The sequence below is a fragment of the Festucalex cinctus genome, chromosome 1, assembly GCF_051991245.1.
Source record: "Festucalex cinctus isolate MCC-2025b chromosome 1, RoL_Fcin_1.0, whole genome shotgun sequence".
Lineage (NCBI taxonomy): Eukaryota > Metazoa > Chordata > Actinopteri > Syngnathiformes > Syngnathidae > Festucalex > Festucalex cinctus.
In genome coordinates this window covers 31408534-31426129 of record NC_135411.1, presented here as the reverse complement: position 1 = coordinate 31426129, position 17596 = coordinate 31408534, and the positions used below count along the sequence as shown (strand labels likewise).

The window sequence follows — 17596 nt, the reverse complement described above, 5'->3', positions numbered from 1 at the left end:
CAGGTGGTTTAGCTCATGCAAACTATTACTTTTGGTGCAGACAATTTAAGCTTCCAAACCAGCAGAAAACTGCTGACTGAATCCACTTCTGATCAATTTTATGTGCTGTTTCATGAGATTTGTTCTGACCCAAATTCTCCACGTGAGCCCTCAGCAGTGCAGTTCCTCGGGTTACCTGTTGCAGCCGAGGGAGGGATGCCAAGAGGCCAATGGCGCGCTGTTACGCACAGCTTGAAGGCATCACAGGCTAATGTGGTTAAGGCCTCGCAACATCCCCACTGGCAACCCTCGCTCGGGCTTGTAATTGATACACCACGAGGAGAACAAACCATAATATTTTCCTCCGCTTTAGCCGCACTTCTCTTCGTATTCTAAACATCGCGGCCCGAAACAAGAGGCAGCCTTTGTCTTCCCTGGCGTGCAAACCCTTTGTGGAATTTACAATGACATGTGCCAGATGAGGCATACTTGCAATCTACTCGTCCTCACCACCTTCGCAGATCCTCACCAGAGCCTCAAGATCTGAGGACCGGAATGTGAAGGACGCACTTTGCCATCTTGTTTTGAGAAAGATGCTTGACAGGGTCGCGCGAGGTGTGAACAGATACATAGACCATGCGCGTCCTCAGATACGCTTGACACTTCCAGCTGACGGCATCGCTGTTCACCGCCAGGAATGCGGCCGCGGCTTCGGGCTCAGTCGCATTTCTGACATGTTGGAGGCGAGCCAGGTCGGGGCGGGGGCTGGATGATGACAGGCGCACAGCATTGCGATGCATATCAGTGTACTGTAAAATATCCGACACGCTTATTGACGCTTATTTGACTGTTGCCAGCAGCCGTTACGAAACACGCTGAAAACACGCAGTTGTTTAGCCAGCAGTCAATTGAATCCAGGGCCAAAACTGGAAATTCAAGGGAGAAAATGTTCAAACTAGGAAGCAATAGGAAGCAAGTACATTGGATGGATTTATTCATTTCATTGGAAAATTGATTGTAAATGTAAATTAAGTTACGATCTTGGTCTTTTCTCCCCATAACATCAGAGACATGCAAAGCAAGATACGACGACACAAAGAGGGTGATAGTTTGATGTGATCCCCTTTTAGTATTCACCAACATTTTATCATAAATGTTAAAGCTAATCATGCACAATTTGCATTTGATTACATTTAAAAAATGTTTACCAGTAAATTATGCAACGCTTTCCAAATACTGTGGGAATACTTTTTTCTTGTGTTCTTGTATTAGTGTGACATTGTTGTGGGCAATAAATGTTTTGAACAATTGGTCAAGGATGTGATGTCGAGGAAAGTGGAAATGACCTCTAAAGTTGTTAAAACTAGCCTAGTTTCAGACTGCCATCCATTGGCACCTTTCTGTCTATGTGCAGTTTACGTACACAAGACAAGAGTCTGACCACTGGATACTGCTTCAAACCATCCATTTTCTTGACCTCTTATTCCTCACAAGGGTCGCAGGGGGTGCTGGAGCCTATCTCATCTGGCTTTGGGCGGTAGGCGGGGAACACCCTGAACTGGTTGCCAGCCAATCGCAGGGCACACAGAGACAAACAACCATCCACACGCACAAGCACACCTAAGGTCAATTCGGAGTGCCCAATTAACCTGCCATGCATGTCTTTGGAATGTGGGAGGAGACCGGAGTACCCGGAGAAGACCCACGCGGGCACGGGAGAACATGCAAACTCCACCCAGGAAGGCCGGAGCCTGGACTCGAACCGGAGTCCTTAGAACTGAGAGGCGGACGTGCTAACCAGTCAACTACTGTGCCACTTGCTTCAAACCAGTTTTGTTTTTGTTTTTTTTTGTTTTTTAAAGTAGCTTTTGTGTGTTTTAAATAAAAATCCATTGTGAAAGCCTGGCGTGTGTGTTCCATTCGGTTGCTCCAGAGAAGAAATTGAAAAAGTTGAAGGCACAAGTAAACGGATCAATATAAACTAAAAGTCACATCCTGTCAGCAGGCTAATCTGTTTTATGGTCGCTTTTCCACCTGCTGACGAGTAGCGGGCATGAAAGTGAGTCAAGAAAGAGTTGGGGGACAACAGGCCTGCTAGAAAAACAACAAGCATACCCTTCCCCCAAGCGTGAGCAGCAAAGCCCTCCCTTTCACCCAATACTCCACAGGAGGTCTCCCCGTAACGGTTCACGCTATCTTAACATTTGAGCATTATGAGTGAACCGAACACCCCTTTAGGAAGCCAAGTTTGTCTCCAAAACATGAGCATGTTGGATGACGAGTAGCCCTCTCCTGCTGTATGTCATCAATGTATCCATCAACAATTACAACTCCTTACAGGTGTGCAGGCTGAGCGTTAAACATTCCCCCCTTGAAGCTGCAACAACAAACATGTGAGTCATTAAGCAACTGCAATAATAAGACAAGAGCGTCATTCACGCACTTTCTTCTGGTTACATCACTGATTTAGAAACAGAACAGTGTACTACACGTTGATCGATACTCCCAGTGTTCCACAAGGCTCTATACTAGGTCCAGAGAGTTTTACATAATACTTTACATAAATGTCACAATTACTGGGAGTTGCTGTTACAGTAGAAAACTTTTGTCATTCTACATGGCTTGATATGCAGCACTCAGATTTTTACAGTATACTCATCAGGGGTGTCAAATCGTGATTGTCGCAGGCGACATTGCAGTGTGAAAACATGATGTGAGTCATTAAGCACCTGCAATAAGACAAGAGCTCAACGCATACACTTTTTCCCCTCGTTTTGTTTTGTTTGTTTGTTTTTTTTAATTTGACCTGTTGTGTGTCGAATAAGCTTTTGGGCAAGTTTAGGCCGCGTAATTTCTTGTGACTCACTAAATAAAACAAGTCGCGTTTATCCTAAAATAATAATTATAATAATAATATTTTGGCAGAACATTTTCCTCACTTTTTACAAGCATTTTCATCAAATAACTTCTTAACATACATACAAATTGTGTTGCTATTTTCAATTCTGATTTTAATTGAATTATCAAGAATTGTGAAACTGAATGGAAACGCCAGAAATTTAAAAAAAAAAAAAAAAAAAAGGCCCAAAATTCGCAAAAAAAGGTTTTTACGGTTGGAAGGGCTAGATTTTGAAGCGTACTATTCGCAAAAGAAGAACTGGTGGAAACAGACATTAGTCACATGTCCGTTTTGCACATTTTTACAAATTTTGCTTAAAATTTCAAAACATTTGGATGGAAGCCTGACTTATGACGTGACCACAATAAAGTGAGTTTGACACCACTGATCTATGATTTTTGTGAAAATAAATGTCTTTTTCAAATGATCTTAATAACGCTGAGATTTTGCAAACATTTTTTTCGTTGTTATTGCCAAACCCCTTTTCAAGTTAATTTGAACAATAGTAGACACAAAACACAATTAGACAGCCATCAATTTGTTTGGTACATGTAATAATATAATGGGGCAATTATACGCTTATATGATACCATGAAACCATGAATACATTTGTTTTAAAGTTTTCTAAACTAAAAACAATGTGCAAGAGCCAATGCTTTGCTGCAAAAAGCTCCCCCAATTTATTTTGGTCATAAACAAGAGAAAAGTGCGACGGACGTCATGTCGCGACACGCCTTGCTGTTGTGTTAGCTCATCGGGGAGTCATTTGGAGAGTTGCAGCCAGAACAGCCACTGCACAAACCACAACACCAGACACAACTCAGAGGCCAAACGTTCTACCGGACTGACTATAGATTACTCACTTATTAAAAGAAAGTGTCAGTTAGAACACCAGTCTGCACGGCTTTTGCACCTCTCCTTGGAGGAGGTTCGGTATTGCCGGGGGTGCTGGGCTGGGGATTTGTTTATAAACTATGTAGAACAAGAGCACTTTGAATTGCATTTTTTTCTGTATGAAAAGTGCTATATAGATAAGACTGACTGATTGATTGATTGATTGTCAGGGCCCTTCGATGAGACGTAGCCCCAAGCAAGAACTTGTTCATGATCTAATCCCAATACATCAGTCATCATCCACTCATCTTCCCAAAGTAACCCATTCGGAAAAGTACCAGTTACAAACGGCTCTGATTCTCCTTGTCAAACGGGTTTGGTTCCCATAAGCCCTCAATCACTGAATTTCACAAGAGCGCAATGCCTGGGATTCATGGCGGGAGGGATGTTTCCAGATGAGCCCAATTGTAACGTTGGGACAAGTCTATGCAACTCACCTTAGTCCCACGAGGGGAAAAAACAAAAAACAAAACAAAACGATGTCAACCGTGAGTTGACTGACAGATGGTTTCAAACTTGGGTTGGGAATTGTGTTTCATCATATTTTGGATCAACTGTCAACAAAAAGCCTTTGGAGAAGCTTTTTATTTTTCCTCCCAGAAGTTGTCAGGAGAGAGAAAGGGGCCAAATGTGGCAATGCTCACATTAGACTGGAGGCACTGAATCCCGATTAGTGTGGCTTTGTGGTAACTTGACCGATATTGATGTGGTCAGTAGTTGCAGCGGCTTCCATCTTAGAGCACCAAGCCAAATTGATTTTTCAGCCAACAAGCCAACTTCACTTTCTTTCCATTCATTTCGCTTCCACAAGTGATCAAAACAACAAATTACAAGTACTATTTATACCAGCTGTTGGTATATGATGGGACAGACGGTATATGATAGGACATTTTGGGCTACATTGTCGTGGTATGAACTGAATTCAATTATGAACCAATGACCACCTTCAGATAGACACTGCTGGTGTTCCACAAGGCTCTATACTCAGTCACTTTTTGAAATTGAGAGCTACTTTTTGTTTACTGATTAATACGAACGGCTGAAATAATAAATGTGCTCAAATTATCTGGAATTAAAATATTTCAAGATCATCGTTGAGGCCACTAGCTTGTCTCTACAAACACAATGGTTGGTCAGGTTACACAGTACAGACCAATCAACTATACTGATTTTTTTTTTTTAATTGCCATTTCCAAATGTACCTACATGTACATCAATACAAGTGTAATTTTAAAATGAAAAGCAACAAAATAAAGTTAGCTGCAGCTCACACATAAGAGGCAAAAACACACACAAAAATTAAACCATCATGCTGATGAGCTATTTTTACAACAGCGGTCGACTCATGATGTTTTATATAATTACAATTACTTTCCATTGCAGTAGAAAAATTGTGGTCATTTCACATGGCTACTAGGGTTGTCACAAGAACCGATACTTCGGTGCCAAGTCGATGCCAAGATTCTGAAAATGTGACGGTACTGCCTTTTCTACAATACCCGGAGTATCGTTAGTATCGAGGCGGCATATCTGGCCAATAATACAGTCAACTGTGACAAGTTTGCCAAAAGTCGTTATGCAGGGCATCAAGTGTATTCTAAAGATTGATCAGGTTTATCTGTGTAATGTCGCAATATGTGTTTTTTTAGTTGTGCAACATGGCATGTCACCAGCCAGAAGAACAAGTTATCTCTTCATGACACCTACGTGCATACGTCTACATCTACACCTCTGAGCCTGTGACTCAGAATTGAGACTCATTATCTTTTGTAAAGGCAGAGATATTCAACATTTGATAAAGAGCTTATATGTATGTGTGTGTGTGTGTGTGTATATATATATATATATATATATATATATATATATATATATATATATATATATATATATATATATATATATATATTAAAGAGAATTGTTTGATTTTTGTCAACACGAAAAATTATTCATGGTGAATGTGTTGCCTTTTGCCAGCCTTAAATAAACAACTCTCTTAAAAAATTACAAAAAAAAATCTAATTTAAAAAAAAAATACAGATTGTACAAATAAGGTATATTTTCAGGTAAATAATTTAACTTTGTTTTTTTGTTGTTGTTGTTAGTTCAACGCTAACAAAGCTACGGAAATGAGTTGTGAAGTGTCCAGTGATTAGCACACACACACACACATCCTTGTACATATATCTTTGTGAGGACATCCATTGACATAATGCATTTCCTAGAGCCTTACCCTAACCGCAACCATCAAAAATGATTGCCTAAACCTAACCCTTACCCTAACCCCAACCATAACCCAATTCAAACCTAAACTCTAAAACCAAGTCTTGACCTTCAAAAAGAGGTCTTGCAAAGTGAGGACCGGCCAAAATGTCCTCACTTCACAAAAATGTCCTCATTCTGTTGGATAAAGACGTATTTTGGTCCTCACTATGTATTATGTACAAGAACACACACACACACACCCCTCAGTATTCATACTGAGGAGGAGAAAGAGAACACTGCAAGTTAATAAAAGAGGGAATTTATTTTTGAGTCTTTGGATGCAATCTCCCCCACACCACCCTCCTCTGTTTAAAAGGGCACTTGAAGGAAGGAGTATGTAATTGACTGTAAACTTCATTTTTACTTTTGTACTTCAGTACATTTCAGACAGTGCTATTTATTTTTACTTACAGTTGTGCTCTTAAGTTTACATACCCTTTCATAATTTGTCAAATGTGTACTATGTTTAAAAAACAAAACGAAACAAAAAAAACATGACTGATCAGGCAAAACACCATTATTATTATTTTAATGGTATTCAAATGTAATGCTTTTCAGAATAGTACGCCCACTGGACAAAACATAGCATAAAGAAATAATTGCTCCCATTCAGTCATCAGTTACATTTACATTGCGACCTATTTTTACGAATTCTGACAGGGTTTTTGAACTACAACTAAAGGACATGAGTTTCTATTTCTACTTTTACTTGTATCTGTACTTCGACTCAAGTACACAGCGCGAGTACGTTTACCACCTGTGATTTAACGACACTTGTTTATCTTTTATCACAACCAAAAAAACAACAACTTTGAGTCACATTACTTGACACTGAAATATCCGAGTGAAGGTATGATCACTTGAATGCATCTTTACGGGATACACAAGCGGCGAGTGAACGGGGCGTGACAGGGGAGGAGCGTTCAAGGTCGCAGTCTAAACTCGGAGCTCTGAGATTATTTCACGACGGGCTGGGAAGTGTGAACTCAGAGAGTTTACGGTGGCGGAGAAGTGAACCCACGAAGGAAGTTTAACTTTTATACAGAAGCTATTTACAGAAGGAGAAACAAACAGAGTGAGCCAAGCCGAGTGGACGGGTGGAAGGAAATGTGGCGGCGGACTTTGAAGCCACTTTGAGGCCGAGAAGAGGCGAAGGACGACAAACATGCTGAGCCAGCCGCCGCTAGCCTCCTCCTGGCTACCTCTCCTCCTCCTTCTCCTCCTCGTTTTCAGCCGATGTCGGACTTCTCTTTGCCAGTACTCGAGCGACCAGTGCAGCTGGAAGGGCAGGTGAGCTTTAAAAACAAAAAAGGAAGCACATTGTATCCAGACAATTTAGACAAAAAAAACAAACAAACACTCGAGTAGCCGTTTTTGAGCTGAAACCAACGGGAGCCGTTCCATCGCCTTATACTTAAAGTTGTAAAAAAACAAAACAAAACAAAAAAAACCTGTAACATCTCTTGACTAGTTAGTAGTTTTGATGAAGTATCTTCCGTTTTTTATAAATGTAAAGTAATATTCCATAACGATGTTTAATCTTAACCCTGTATTTGACCATGTTTCACCCCATATCTATTGTAATTTGTAAGCTCATGTTAAATGTACTTCAAAAATGCTACAAAGTCTCCCAATATTTGTCCACAAATATCTTAAAATAGTAAATACCCAACTTACTGACTTGTGGACCCAATTCCCAACTCCCGTGCAAATTTAAGCAACATTTTCCTGATCTTTTTCCAACTCAAACGTGGTTCCTCCATGTTGGGAACGTACGATTCTAAATACATTATATTGACATTGACCTATGTAATGTATCACAAAACATGCAGTCCTAGCAATCCCCTAGCTAGCAATTGAAAATCCCCTCCTAGATCCCCCAAAGTTTGTAATGATCATAGGATGTTTAGAAAAAGAAGAAAAAATATTGTGCATAATGCATAATGCTAAACTATCATAAATGTCGATGACATTATTAACATAAATTATATAAACTAATCAGAAAGTCCACAAATTAATCACATTTTGGTAATCCAAGATTCCATAGTGGCTGTAAACTAAGGAAGGATGCTTAGAAAGCAGTACATATCTTTACTGTCCATGTATCCGCTTCAGGAAAATGTTCACTATTTTAGTGTAAAGGCTTAAAATGTTTGTAATAATAGCTAATATCCAGCCGTATGCACATTTTGTGGAACAAGCTTGTGAAGAATTGCTATGTTGCGGAATAGTTTCAATCATATAATGTATTAGGAGAGAATGTAAAGAAATAAACAGGTTTTATAAAGTATAAATACTGTACAGAATTAGTATTTGTGTTTTGGATATGTGCATGTAAGGGGTGTGGCCTAGTGAGTGGCATCAGGAGCTGAAGTCTGGTTAGCTGGTTAACCTGAGTGTGAGGGTCGAGTGTGAGTTGTGGCCTACAGCAGGTGCTGGCGAGTGTTGCTATGTTGTATTTGTGCGTTTGACTATTTGTCCAGTTTTGTAAAAGTGTATCAATATGTGACTGTGAGGAGTCGATGAATTTTGACATGATTACTGAAGTGCGATTGAGCGGACACGCTAGTGAAAACTAAACAAAACCAAAAATCAGGATCCAGTAAGAATGATAATCACAAGTTCCGTCAAACTTCTGTTGAAATGTGTTTTGCACTTTAAAGGCTGGCCTGGATACTGTGGTTGAGTTTTTCCCCCCCTCTAATCCTCCAAGTCAGGAGGGGCATACCGTTCGCCGCTTTGAGCCGCGTACCAATAATCTGGTGTTCATTAGCGGCCTGTTGACTAAGCTCCTTTAATTGCATGCAGAAATGATGGAAGTGGGACGAGGCTTGAGTTAATTAAAGGCACGCCGGGCCAAGCTGCGTGTGCCCTGCTACGATTTCTGCTTTTCAGATGTACGCCGCGTTCAGGGCGGTGGGGGGTTGGGGAGTCTCATTTTCAGGAAACAGGGCGTTTCTCCCACCGGAGTCCGACCGCGCGCTTGGCACGCCGCTCGGCCGATGATGGCTTCCTGCCTCTGGCCTTTTTGCCGCAGAATGACTGACGGACACCGTTTTTTGTTTTTGTTTTTTTCGGGGCATTCAATTCGGCAGGCGGTCGTCGGGTGGACGCTGGCGCCACAGGCCGAGGTGCTGCCCGGACAAGTCTCCTCGGCCACCTTTGGCGGATTGAGATCCAGGGAGGTCGGCTGCGTGACCTGCATTTGCACTCGCACAGAGTAGTCGCGGCTACTGTTGCGGCCCTTGTCTGCTCGGAGGCCCCTGTGGACGGCTATTCATGCACTTCTGCATCCAAAGGCAGCCTGCCAGGGGTGTGTTTGGCCACTGCTCCACAGGGAAAGGGGGGGGGGGGATTTGGCCCCCTTTCCACTGCAGCAATTTCCTAGAGTGCTTCCATTTTCAGCCAATGAGAACAGTCAGAAAGATTAGGGCCCCACCAATACAGAAACATTCATAGGGCTTTTGTGCAGTTTCTAAAAAAATGTAATGTATATTTTTTAATCAAACATCCCTGGTTGAAAATTCAATCTATATGTACGGTAATTGGGAACAGCCCTAGACCAACAAAAATGTGTTTTGTAGCCATAAGCTAAATCCACTTGACTTGATTAACAGAAAGTCTGCAATGTTAAAAAAAAATTTTTTTTAATTTAGTGGCATTTTTGGCCTATTTTAGAGGTCATATTTTTAACAAACTCCTCCCACAGAATTTAGCCAATCATCTTCAAACTTTGGGTGTTTCATCTTAAGGTGTTTAAGATCAAAATTTATAGAAAGATTTTTAATTTGTCCCATGGTGTTGCAGTGGTGATGCAGAGAAAATTGATGTTGTTTTTAAGGTTTAAACCACCGTGACGTGACTCTTGACATTTTATAAACTTATGAGGCCTGGCAAAAACATTGACATTTTAAAGAGTTTTTCTTGTCCTGTGTGTCAGTACCCCAACATGCAAGTACCCCACTGTGGCCAGGGTTGAGAGCTAAGAGCTATTTGCAGTTGCAACTCTAGCATATATATATATATATATATATATATATATATATATATATATATATATATATATATATATATATATATATATATATATATATATATATATATATATATATATATATATATATATATATATATATATATATAAACTAAATAATCAGTTGAGTGATTGTTTATCAGAATATTTATTTTTCTGCCAAATGTTGGAAAAAAAAAAATCGCCACTGGACAGAACCAGGATATTACTTGTTCAATATCCTTGGCACTCGACATTTGCTGAATTTATTTGCTGTTTCCAACCAAAAAGTCCCGCAGTGTGAATATAGTTTTGATATTTCCATTGTAAAGTGTCCCAAAATATCCGACACGTGCCAACACCCATTTTTGGGCGAGCAGTTGAGGTGGTGGAAACTAGGGAGGCTCCAATCAGGGTTTTGTGCTGCCGATACCGATACCGATCATCAATAAGTAAGAGCGATACAGATACCGATCACATTGATCATCGATATTTTTTTTCCCAATGTATTTATGGTCAGTGCCATTGGCTATATTAAATTTAAAAAAAACAAACAAAAAAAAAAAAAAAAAAACAACCATATAATCACCTTAATTTTAGACAAAAACATTTTCAAGAGAATTAATACAAAACCCTTTCTGTCACATTGCATCAACTATTCAGTAAAATAAATAAATAAATAACAGAAAAACTTAAAATGACCAGCTTTAAGCTTTAACAGATGTAAATAATCAGCAGTCTCAACAGGACTGACGTCCGAGATTCATACAGTGGTACGTCTACATACGAAATGAACGGATTCTGGAAGAAAGTTCTTAACTAGAACATTTTGTAAGTAGAGACGCATTGGCCATGTAAATGCCTTAATCTGTTCCAAGCCTCCCCAAAATCAGACATGATTTATAAAGCATAAAAATGCATCAAAACATGTAACAAATTCACGTTACAATTACAATTACAATAGATTATTGGACAATAAATGAGAGTTGTGCATAATGTAAAAAAAACAAAGAATAGAGTAAAGAATAAAAATGGTCATTTACCTTTTTAACTGCTGCCCTCATCGTTTTTTGCCCTCTTTTTGGTTTATGTTCTCTCTCAGAATGTTTTTTGCCTGGTGTTTTGTAAAGAACTGAGCCAAGGATTTTTTTTTTTGATTGATTATTTTTTTTAAATAATCCTTCAAAAGTGTCCAAAGCAAACATCATCATAGTGAGCGATCGCCCGACTGGTGAACACTTTTTCTGGTTGATTCTTTTCAGTTCCTAAACTTCGTGGAAACTTCAGGTATGGCGAGGGATCTTTTTCCAAATTTGCAATTAAAAACTTACTGTGCAACGTAGCCTTCATTAATCACCAATTGTTTGAATTTTTGCGCAAATTTGTCGACCGTTAGTTAATACATTTACGTAAAACTGTCTGAACACCTCATGGCCCGAGGGGCGAATGACGAGGACGCTCCATAGACATATCTATTGTATACCTATGTTCACACATAGACACAAGCGAGGGGGAGGGGCGGGTTGGATGAGGAAGTTGCCGCCACACTGTGACCTCAAGTTGTTCTCTCAGGCAGCCTGCAAAGTATGAAATACGGGTGATTGGATTTTTGATTGGGAATAAAAGGCTTTGATCAAATATTCCGATCACGTACTTTTTCACGAATATCGGCCGATTATTATCGGTGGCCGATCGATCGGAGCATCCCTAGTGGAAAACCAAGCCAGATCAGAGTTTACTGAGTTTACTTTATCGTGGTGAACCAAACCAAGCAGATCAATTGGGTGAACACTGATCAGGTTCAGTTTTCCACCACTGGCACTCTGTCCCGTACCATCCCAGTTTTCAGCAGCATTTTGGTGAGGTAAGAAATGTAGTAGAGGAAATACTGTGGCTGTGGAGTACAATGGGAAGAAACAAGGATTTTCAAGCCACATATTCATCAATTGGTTGCAGCAGAATAGAGCCTCTCTGGCTTGCAGTAAAGTGGCGTCACTTTATAATCAATGCGCATCCAAGAACTTAACAAAATAAAAGCTGTAAACCTTGGGGAAAGGAATCACTATAACACAATTAGCAGTAATAAATTAAACAGGCATCAAGTTGTATTTTACAATTTTAAAAATGTGCAGAAGTTCGCAAGGTACTGCATGTTAAAAATTAGATAGCTTTTATTATGAAAAAAACACAACAATGCCTTATGGTTCATTTTACAGTAAAGTTGTGTCATTTTACAATACGCATCCGCATAGAACTTAACAGAATAAAAGCATTCAACATTATGCAGAGGAGTCATAATTTAGCAGTAATAAATTAAATAACAATGCATCTATTTGTGGGCACTGAGGTCAAGTTGTATTTTACAGTTTTTAAAATGTGCAGAATTTCACAAGTTACTTCATGTTAAAATGAGTCAGCTCTTAATATGAAAAGAAAAAATGTACTGAGCTGTCACCATTGTCTTACAAACGCAATTATGCCATGTATAAAATAATCTATAATTGTGTGCATGTGTGTGTATAACTGTTATTGAGTGCATGTGTGTAAGACTGCATGTGTAATAGTGTGGTAATGCTATTTTTCTGTTTGTGTGAATAAGAGTGTGTTGGTTTTCCTTTGTGTGTTATTGTGTTTTTGTGTGTAAGATTGCATGTGTGTGTGTCTCTTTGAAACTGTGTCGCTGATGCTATATGAAACCATGTGCGTGAGTGTCAAACTTTTGTGTAACTGTTATTGTGCGAGAGAGGGACTGACTGTCGTGACTGTGTTGTGTGGTGCGTTGATGTTGTCACACTATTGCAAGTTCACATTCAGTACACTCCCGAAAGCATCCCCGTAGCTTCAAAGATAGCTCGCTAACACGCACGCGTGTCTCCGTCTTGTTGTGCAGCGGTCTGACTCACGAGGGGCACACGCGTGACGTGGAGCAGGTGTACCTGCGCTGCTCTCAGGGCTCGCTGGAGTGGCTGTACCCCACGGGCGCCATCATCGTCAACCTGCGGCCCAACACCGCCTCCCCCGCCGCCGCCCGCCTCTCCGTCTGCGTCAAGCCCGCCGCCGACTCCAGCGGAAGCAACATCTACCTGGACCTGAACGGCCGGCTGCGCCTGCTGCTGCGCGAGGAGGACCAGGCGGCGGGGAAGGTGCGCTGCTTCAGCATCCTCGAGGGGGCGCTCTTCATCGAGGCCGTCCCGCGCGCCGACATCAGCCGGCGCATCACCGCCTTCCAGTACGAGCTCGTCAGCGACACGCGAGCAGCCGAGGACGCCTCGTTCGCGGGTAAGAGGAACCCGAGCGCGCATTTCTACCTCAAGATCCAACAACTTGTAGTTCTTGGATCTTGTTGTCCATCCCTTAAATAATGTATACATGCAAACAAATGAGCAATACATATATATATTTATTCAAAGATCTTTTTTTCTGAGGGTCCGCCATCTTGTAGCATGAGAGACCATGTGTTATTGTGTAAAATGGCAGCCGCAGCAAAGTGTTCCACCATGAAAGTATGTGTTTGCATGCCATGTACCTGCTGAATCTTCAAGCCTGGCAGTCATGCATCGTCCCCCCCCCCAACGGCCCCTCCCAGCTCCCGCTCCCCTCACCCCCCCGCTTCCCCTCCGTCAAAGCGTCTCCACATCTGTTTTGGCGTCCATCCGGCCTCACGTATCCACATCCTGCGTCATTACGGACTCTGTGATGTGGCCGCCCCCGACAGTTCTGGCGCACTTTCCAAAGCCGGCGTTCTGGTGTCGGGGAACGGATGAACGACTTCCTCTCTTCTGAATCGTTCTCCGTGCAGACGGAATGTTCTCCTGGGCAGATGTTCGTCTGTCACTCCCTCAATGGAAAGCTTTTCCCCTTCCTCATTATTGCGACCTCATCATCTCTTATGACTTTTTGAAGTGGTTCCTAGTTGGCTCGGCGCTGTTCGTGATGGACTCGCTCTGGGTCCAGATGTTCTGGTATATTTCAGCAGTCTGTGAAGTGGTCTTCATCAGATGTGACCCCGAGCAAGATGCTGACTTGGCTCTCGTTTGCATTCCTGCGGTCGGGTTTCATGGTCAACACGCGAATGCGCATCAGCTCCGCTTGTGAAGAGAACGAATGAGAAAAATCCAAAACACCCGAAGTTCTGTTTGAAAGCACAATTTGCTGAATTGCTTGAGGCACTCAACACAATTTTTAGCTCTCCAGCTTCTCTGGAGCTGCCTGTTTGTGTCTTTCTCAGCATAAGCCCACCAGACAAAACTGCAACCTCCCCACAAGTGTCTCTCAATGCCAGGTCCAGACGTTTTTGCATTTGAGTCTGCATATCACAATGGGCAGGGCTTTAAGTAAAATCCTCGTGGTGTTCCACAAGCCTCAATATTAGGTTTACTTTTAAATGTTCAAATAAACTGCCATTCCAGTTTCTGTTTTTTTTTTGTTTTTTTTTTAGATCCTTTGTATTGGGTTTGTATTAATGTCTTAGTGAGTATCTTGAGTGTGACCGTTGTTGGCTTGCCCGTGCTGTAAGAAAAAGCCTGGTGGTCAAAGGCAGAGGCGAGCTTTTCAAGTGGGAGCATTTAATTTGACTGCCTCCTCCTACAGTATTTAGCAAATAGGCCAATTATTGTACTCGACTGCCCCAGGGTTACAAGGAAAGCCCCGCGATGCTTCTGATGCTTTTAAGTCCTGTTTTGTCATAGTGATCCTGTATGTTAAGCTGACCACGGAGTGGTTTGAACGCGCTTTTGATGCATCGCTTGGCTATTTATAACAAAGTTTGAGTCACTTCAAAGTAGTTATACGAGTGAATTATTCATGGCATTGTGGCATGAACCTCTTTTTTTTCTTTTTTTTTTTTTAGCACCCTGTCAGCCATGCAGTGATGCCGAGGTTCTAATGGCAGTCTGCACCAAAGACTTCGGTAAGTCTGTTAGTGTACAGCAATGCTTCTCAAATAGTGGGGGGGGCCCCCCCAGGGGGGCGCGAGGCTCCATTAAGGGTGGCGCGTTTGACCTCGGGGAACATGCTTTTTTGTTTTTTTCTTTTTCTTTTTTTTCTTTTTACTGACCTAGAATAAAGTGCAATTGCACCTCCACTACATTAGGGGGCAGTGACGCTCTCATTATTGGCAGGGAGCATTGGCTCGGTGTGTAGGTTTGTTTGCACTGAGCATGCGTGCTTTGAACACAGCAAAAAATAAATAAAAAATCAGCACACATTATTTTATATTTTTGTTTTACAGGTTAAAGTTTTTTTGTTTTTTTTTATTATTGTGCTCCTGAGGTAATGTTGATGATCAGTTTGAATGCATTATTATTTATTGATTTTATGTAATTTTATTTTTATAATTTTATTTATTTAATTTTTTCCATATCATATGGTTTGACATGGTCAGTCAAAAAATTTTTATAGTTTAAGTAAGGATTTAATTTATTTTTGAATTTCAGATGCACTTTAAATCTTTTCCATTACAGTTAATAAAGCTATTCTTTGTAAGTTGGTCCATATTTCTTTCTTTTTTTCTCTTATACGTTAATACGGATATAGTGTTATGCAGAGGTGTGCTTATTAACAATTTTATAGACAAATTATACTATTTATAGACGCGTGGGGGGCGCGAGATGTTTTCTTCTTTCTAGGCGGGGCATGACAGAAAATAATTGAGAAGCACTAGTGTACAGTAACTTTTGCTACAGCAGTTTTTCACAATTACAGTACCGTGTGCAACTCCGTGTCTTTGCGTTGTTCAGTGGCACGCGGCGTCATCAGGTCGGTGCAGGAGGAGACGGAGGAGGATCGCTGGTCCGTCAGCGTGGACATCAGCCATCTGCAGAGACAGAAGACGCAGGTGTTTGTCCCCGGGGGTCCGAGGGGACGGCGCTGGTCGGGACGCATCATGATGCCGCTGCGCTGCGCCATCAAACCCGGCGACGGCGACTTCCTCTTCACGGGGATGCTGCGCTTCGGCGAAGCCTGGATGGGCTGCGCGCCGCGCTACAAGGACTTCCTGCGCTTGTACGGGGAAGCGGAGAGACTTGGGACCAATCCCTGTCACCTGGACACGGACTGAATGGACTTGTGGAGGACCCTATGCCCCCAATTTGGGGATTTATTTGAGACTGACAGGTGGTCACCAAGACCCCCTTTGGATGAAATGTAGCAGACCCCCTCTTGGTGTACAAAATGTGAATGAGCAAACAAGTGTATATTTGGCAGCAACGCATGCTTTGTGAAAAGCGTGATGTACAGAAGTGATTTCTTATCACACAAATAGAATAAGTGAAAAAGCTTATTTTTATTTTGTTTACAAAATGTGAAGAAAAAAAAGGAGAAAAAAAAGAAAGTGTTTCTGCCCTTGTGAATAAAAATGTGCTTAACGACATTCATGTGTACTTTGATGACACACTTTGTTATATTGAAAAAAATTACATTTTGAATGTATGATTATGTGCCCTGTGATTGGCTGGCAACCAGTTCAGGGTATAACCCACCTACTGCTCAAAGACAGCTGGGATAGGCTCCAGCACCCCCACGAGATCCTTGTGAGGAATAAGCGGTTCGGAAAATGCATGGATGGATCATTATTTTTACATCAATAATTGACTGTCTGTGAAATAAAAACAAATGTACTTATTGTTGAATAAAGTAGAAAAAATGTCAAAAGAAGTAAACAAAGACTAATAAAAAAAAAACCAAAATGCTACAAAATTTAATTCAAATATAGTAAAAAATAATTATTAAATGCAAATTGAAAAAAACATACAAACGTTTTTTGAAAAAGAACAAAAAAATGAAATCAAATTAAAGAGAAAACGGTAGGTAAAGTTAAAAATAAAATAGAAAAATACAAAACCTTTAAAACAATTTCATTAAAACAACGTGAAAAATAGAACAGAAATCTACAAGGATTATTACCATAAATGGTTAAAATGTGAAACAGAATATAATTTAAAAAAAAAGATAAATTTAAAAAACATGAACATAGGTAAAATTGAATAAGAATAAATAAAAGCATATAAATAAGTTAATTAAAATAATCAAAATTTACAGGAAAATGAGGGGGGGAACAGATTAATTGAAAAATAAATATGATTAAAAGCGTTTAAAAATCAGTTAGCATAAAGTTAAAAAAAATAAACAAAAAATTACAATACGGCTTAGAACATTAACAGAAGAAAAATGAACAAAAAAATGAAATTTGAAGTTGAATTGAATTTGAACATATTTTGTTTTTTTAATTTAATTTTAAATTAAGCGCACGTGGAAGGACCAACAAACCCGCCCCCTCTCCTGGCGTCTGCATTCCGGCCAGTCGTTCTGGAATCGAGCACTGGGAAAGGCAAACAGCGTTGCTATGGCAACCGGCCCACACTGGGAACCGTCTCACTTGACGCCGCCACGAAGCCGAGAAGGAGGAAGGTCAGTGGGCATCGCTGCTGTGGAATTACAACACGCTTCCCTTCTCAGTTCTTCAGGGGGGGGAAAAAAATATTGCATATATATATATATATATATATATATATATATATATATATATATATATATATATAATTACATGTAAT

At 40.6% G+C, this 17596-nt stretch overlaps 1 protein-coding gene across 1 annotated transcript; it reads left to right on the top strand.

The window, feature by feature from the left end:
* Positions 1–6853: 6853 nt before the first annotated feature.
* On the top strand, positions 6854–16416 carry metrnla (meteorin like, glial cell differentiation regulator a). The gene is made up of 4 exons (XM_077528977.1): positions 6854–7324; positions 12937–13325; positions 14896–14955; positions 15785–16416. The coding sequence occupies exons 1-4, from the start codon at positions 7200–7202 to the stop codon at positions 16102–16104; spliced, it is 894 nt and encodes a 297-aa protein (XP_077385103.1). The 5' UTR covers positions 6854–7199; the 3' UTR covers positions 16105–16416.
* The last annotated feature ends 1180 nt before the right edge of the window (positions 16417–17596 follow it).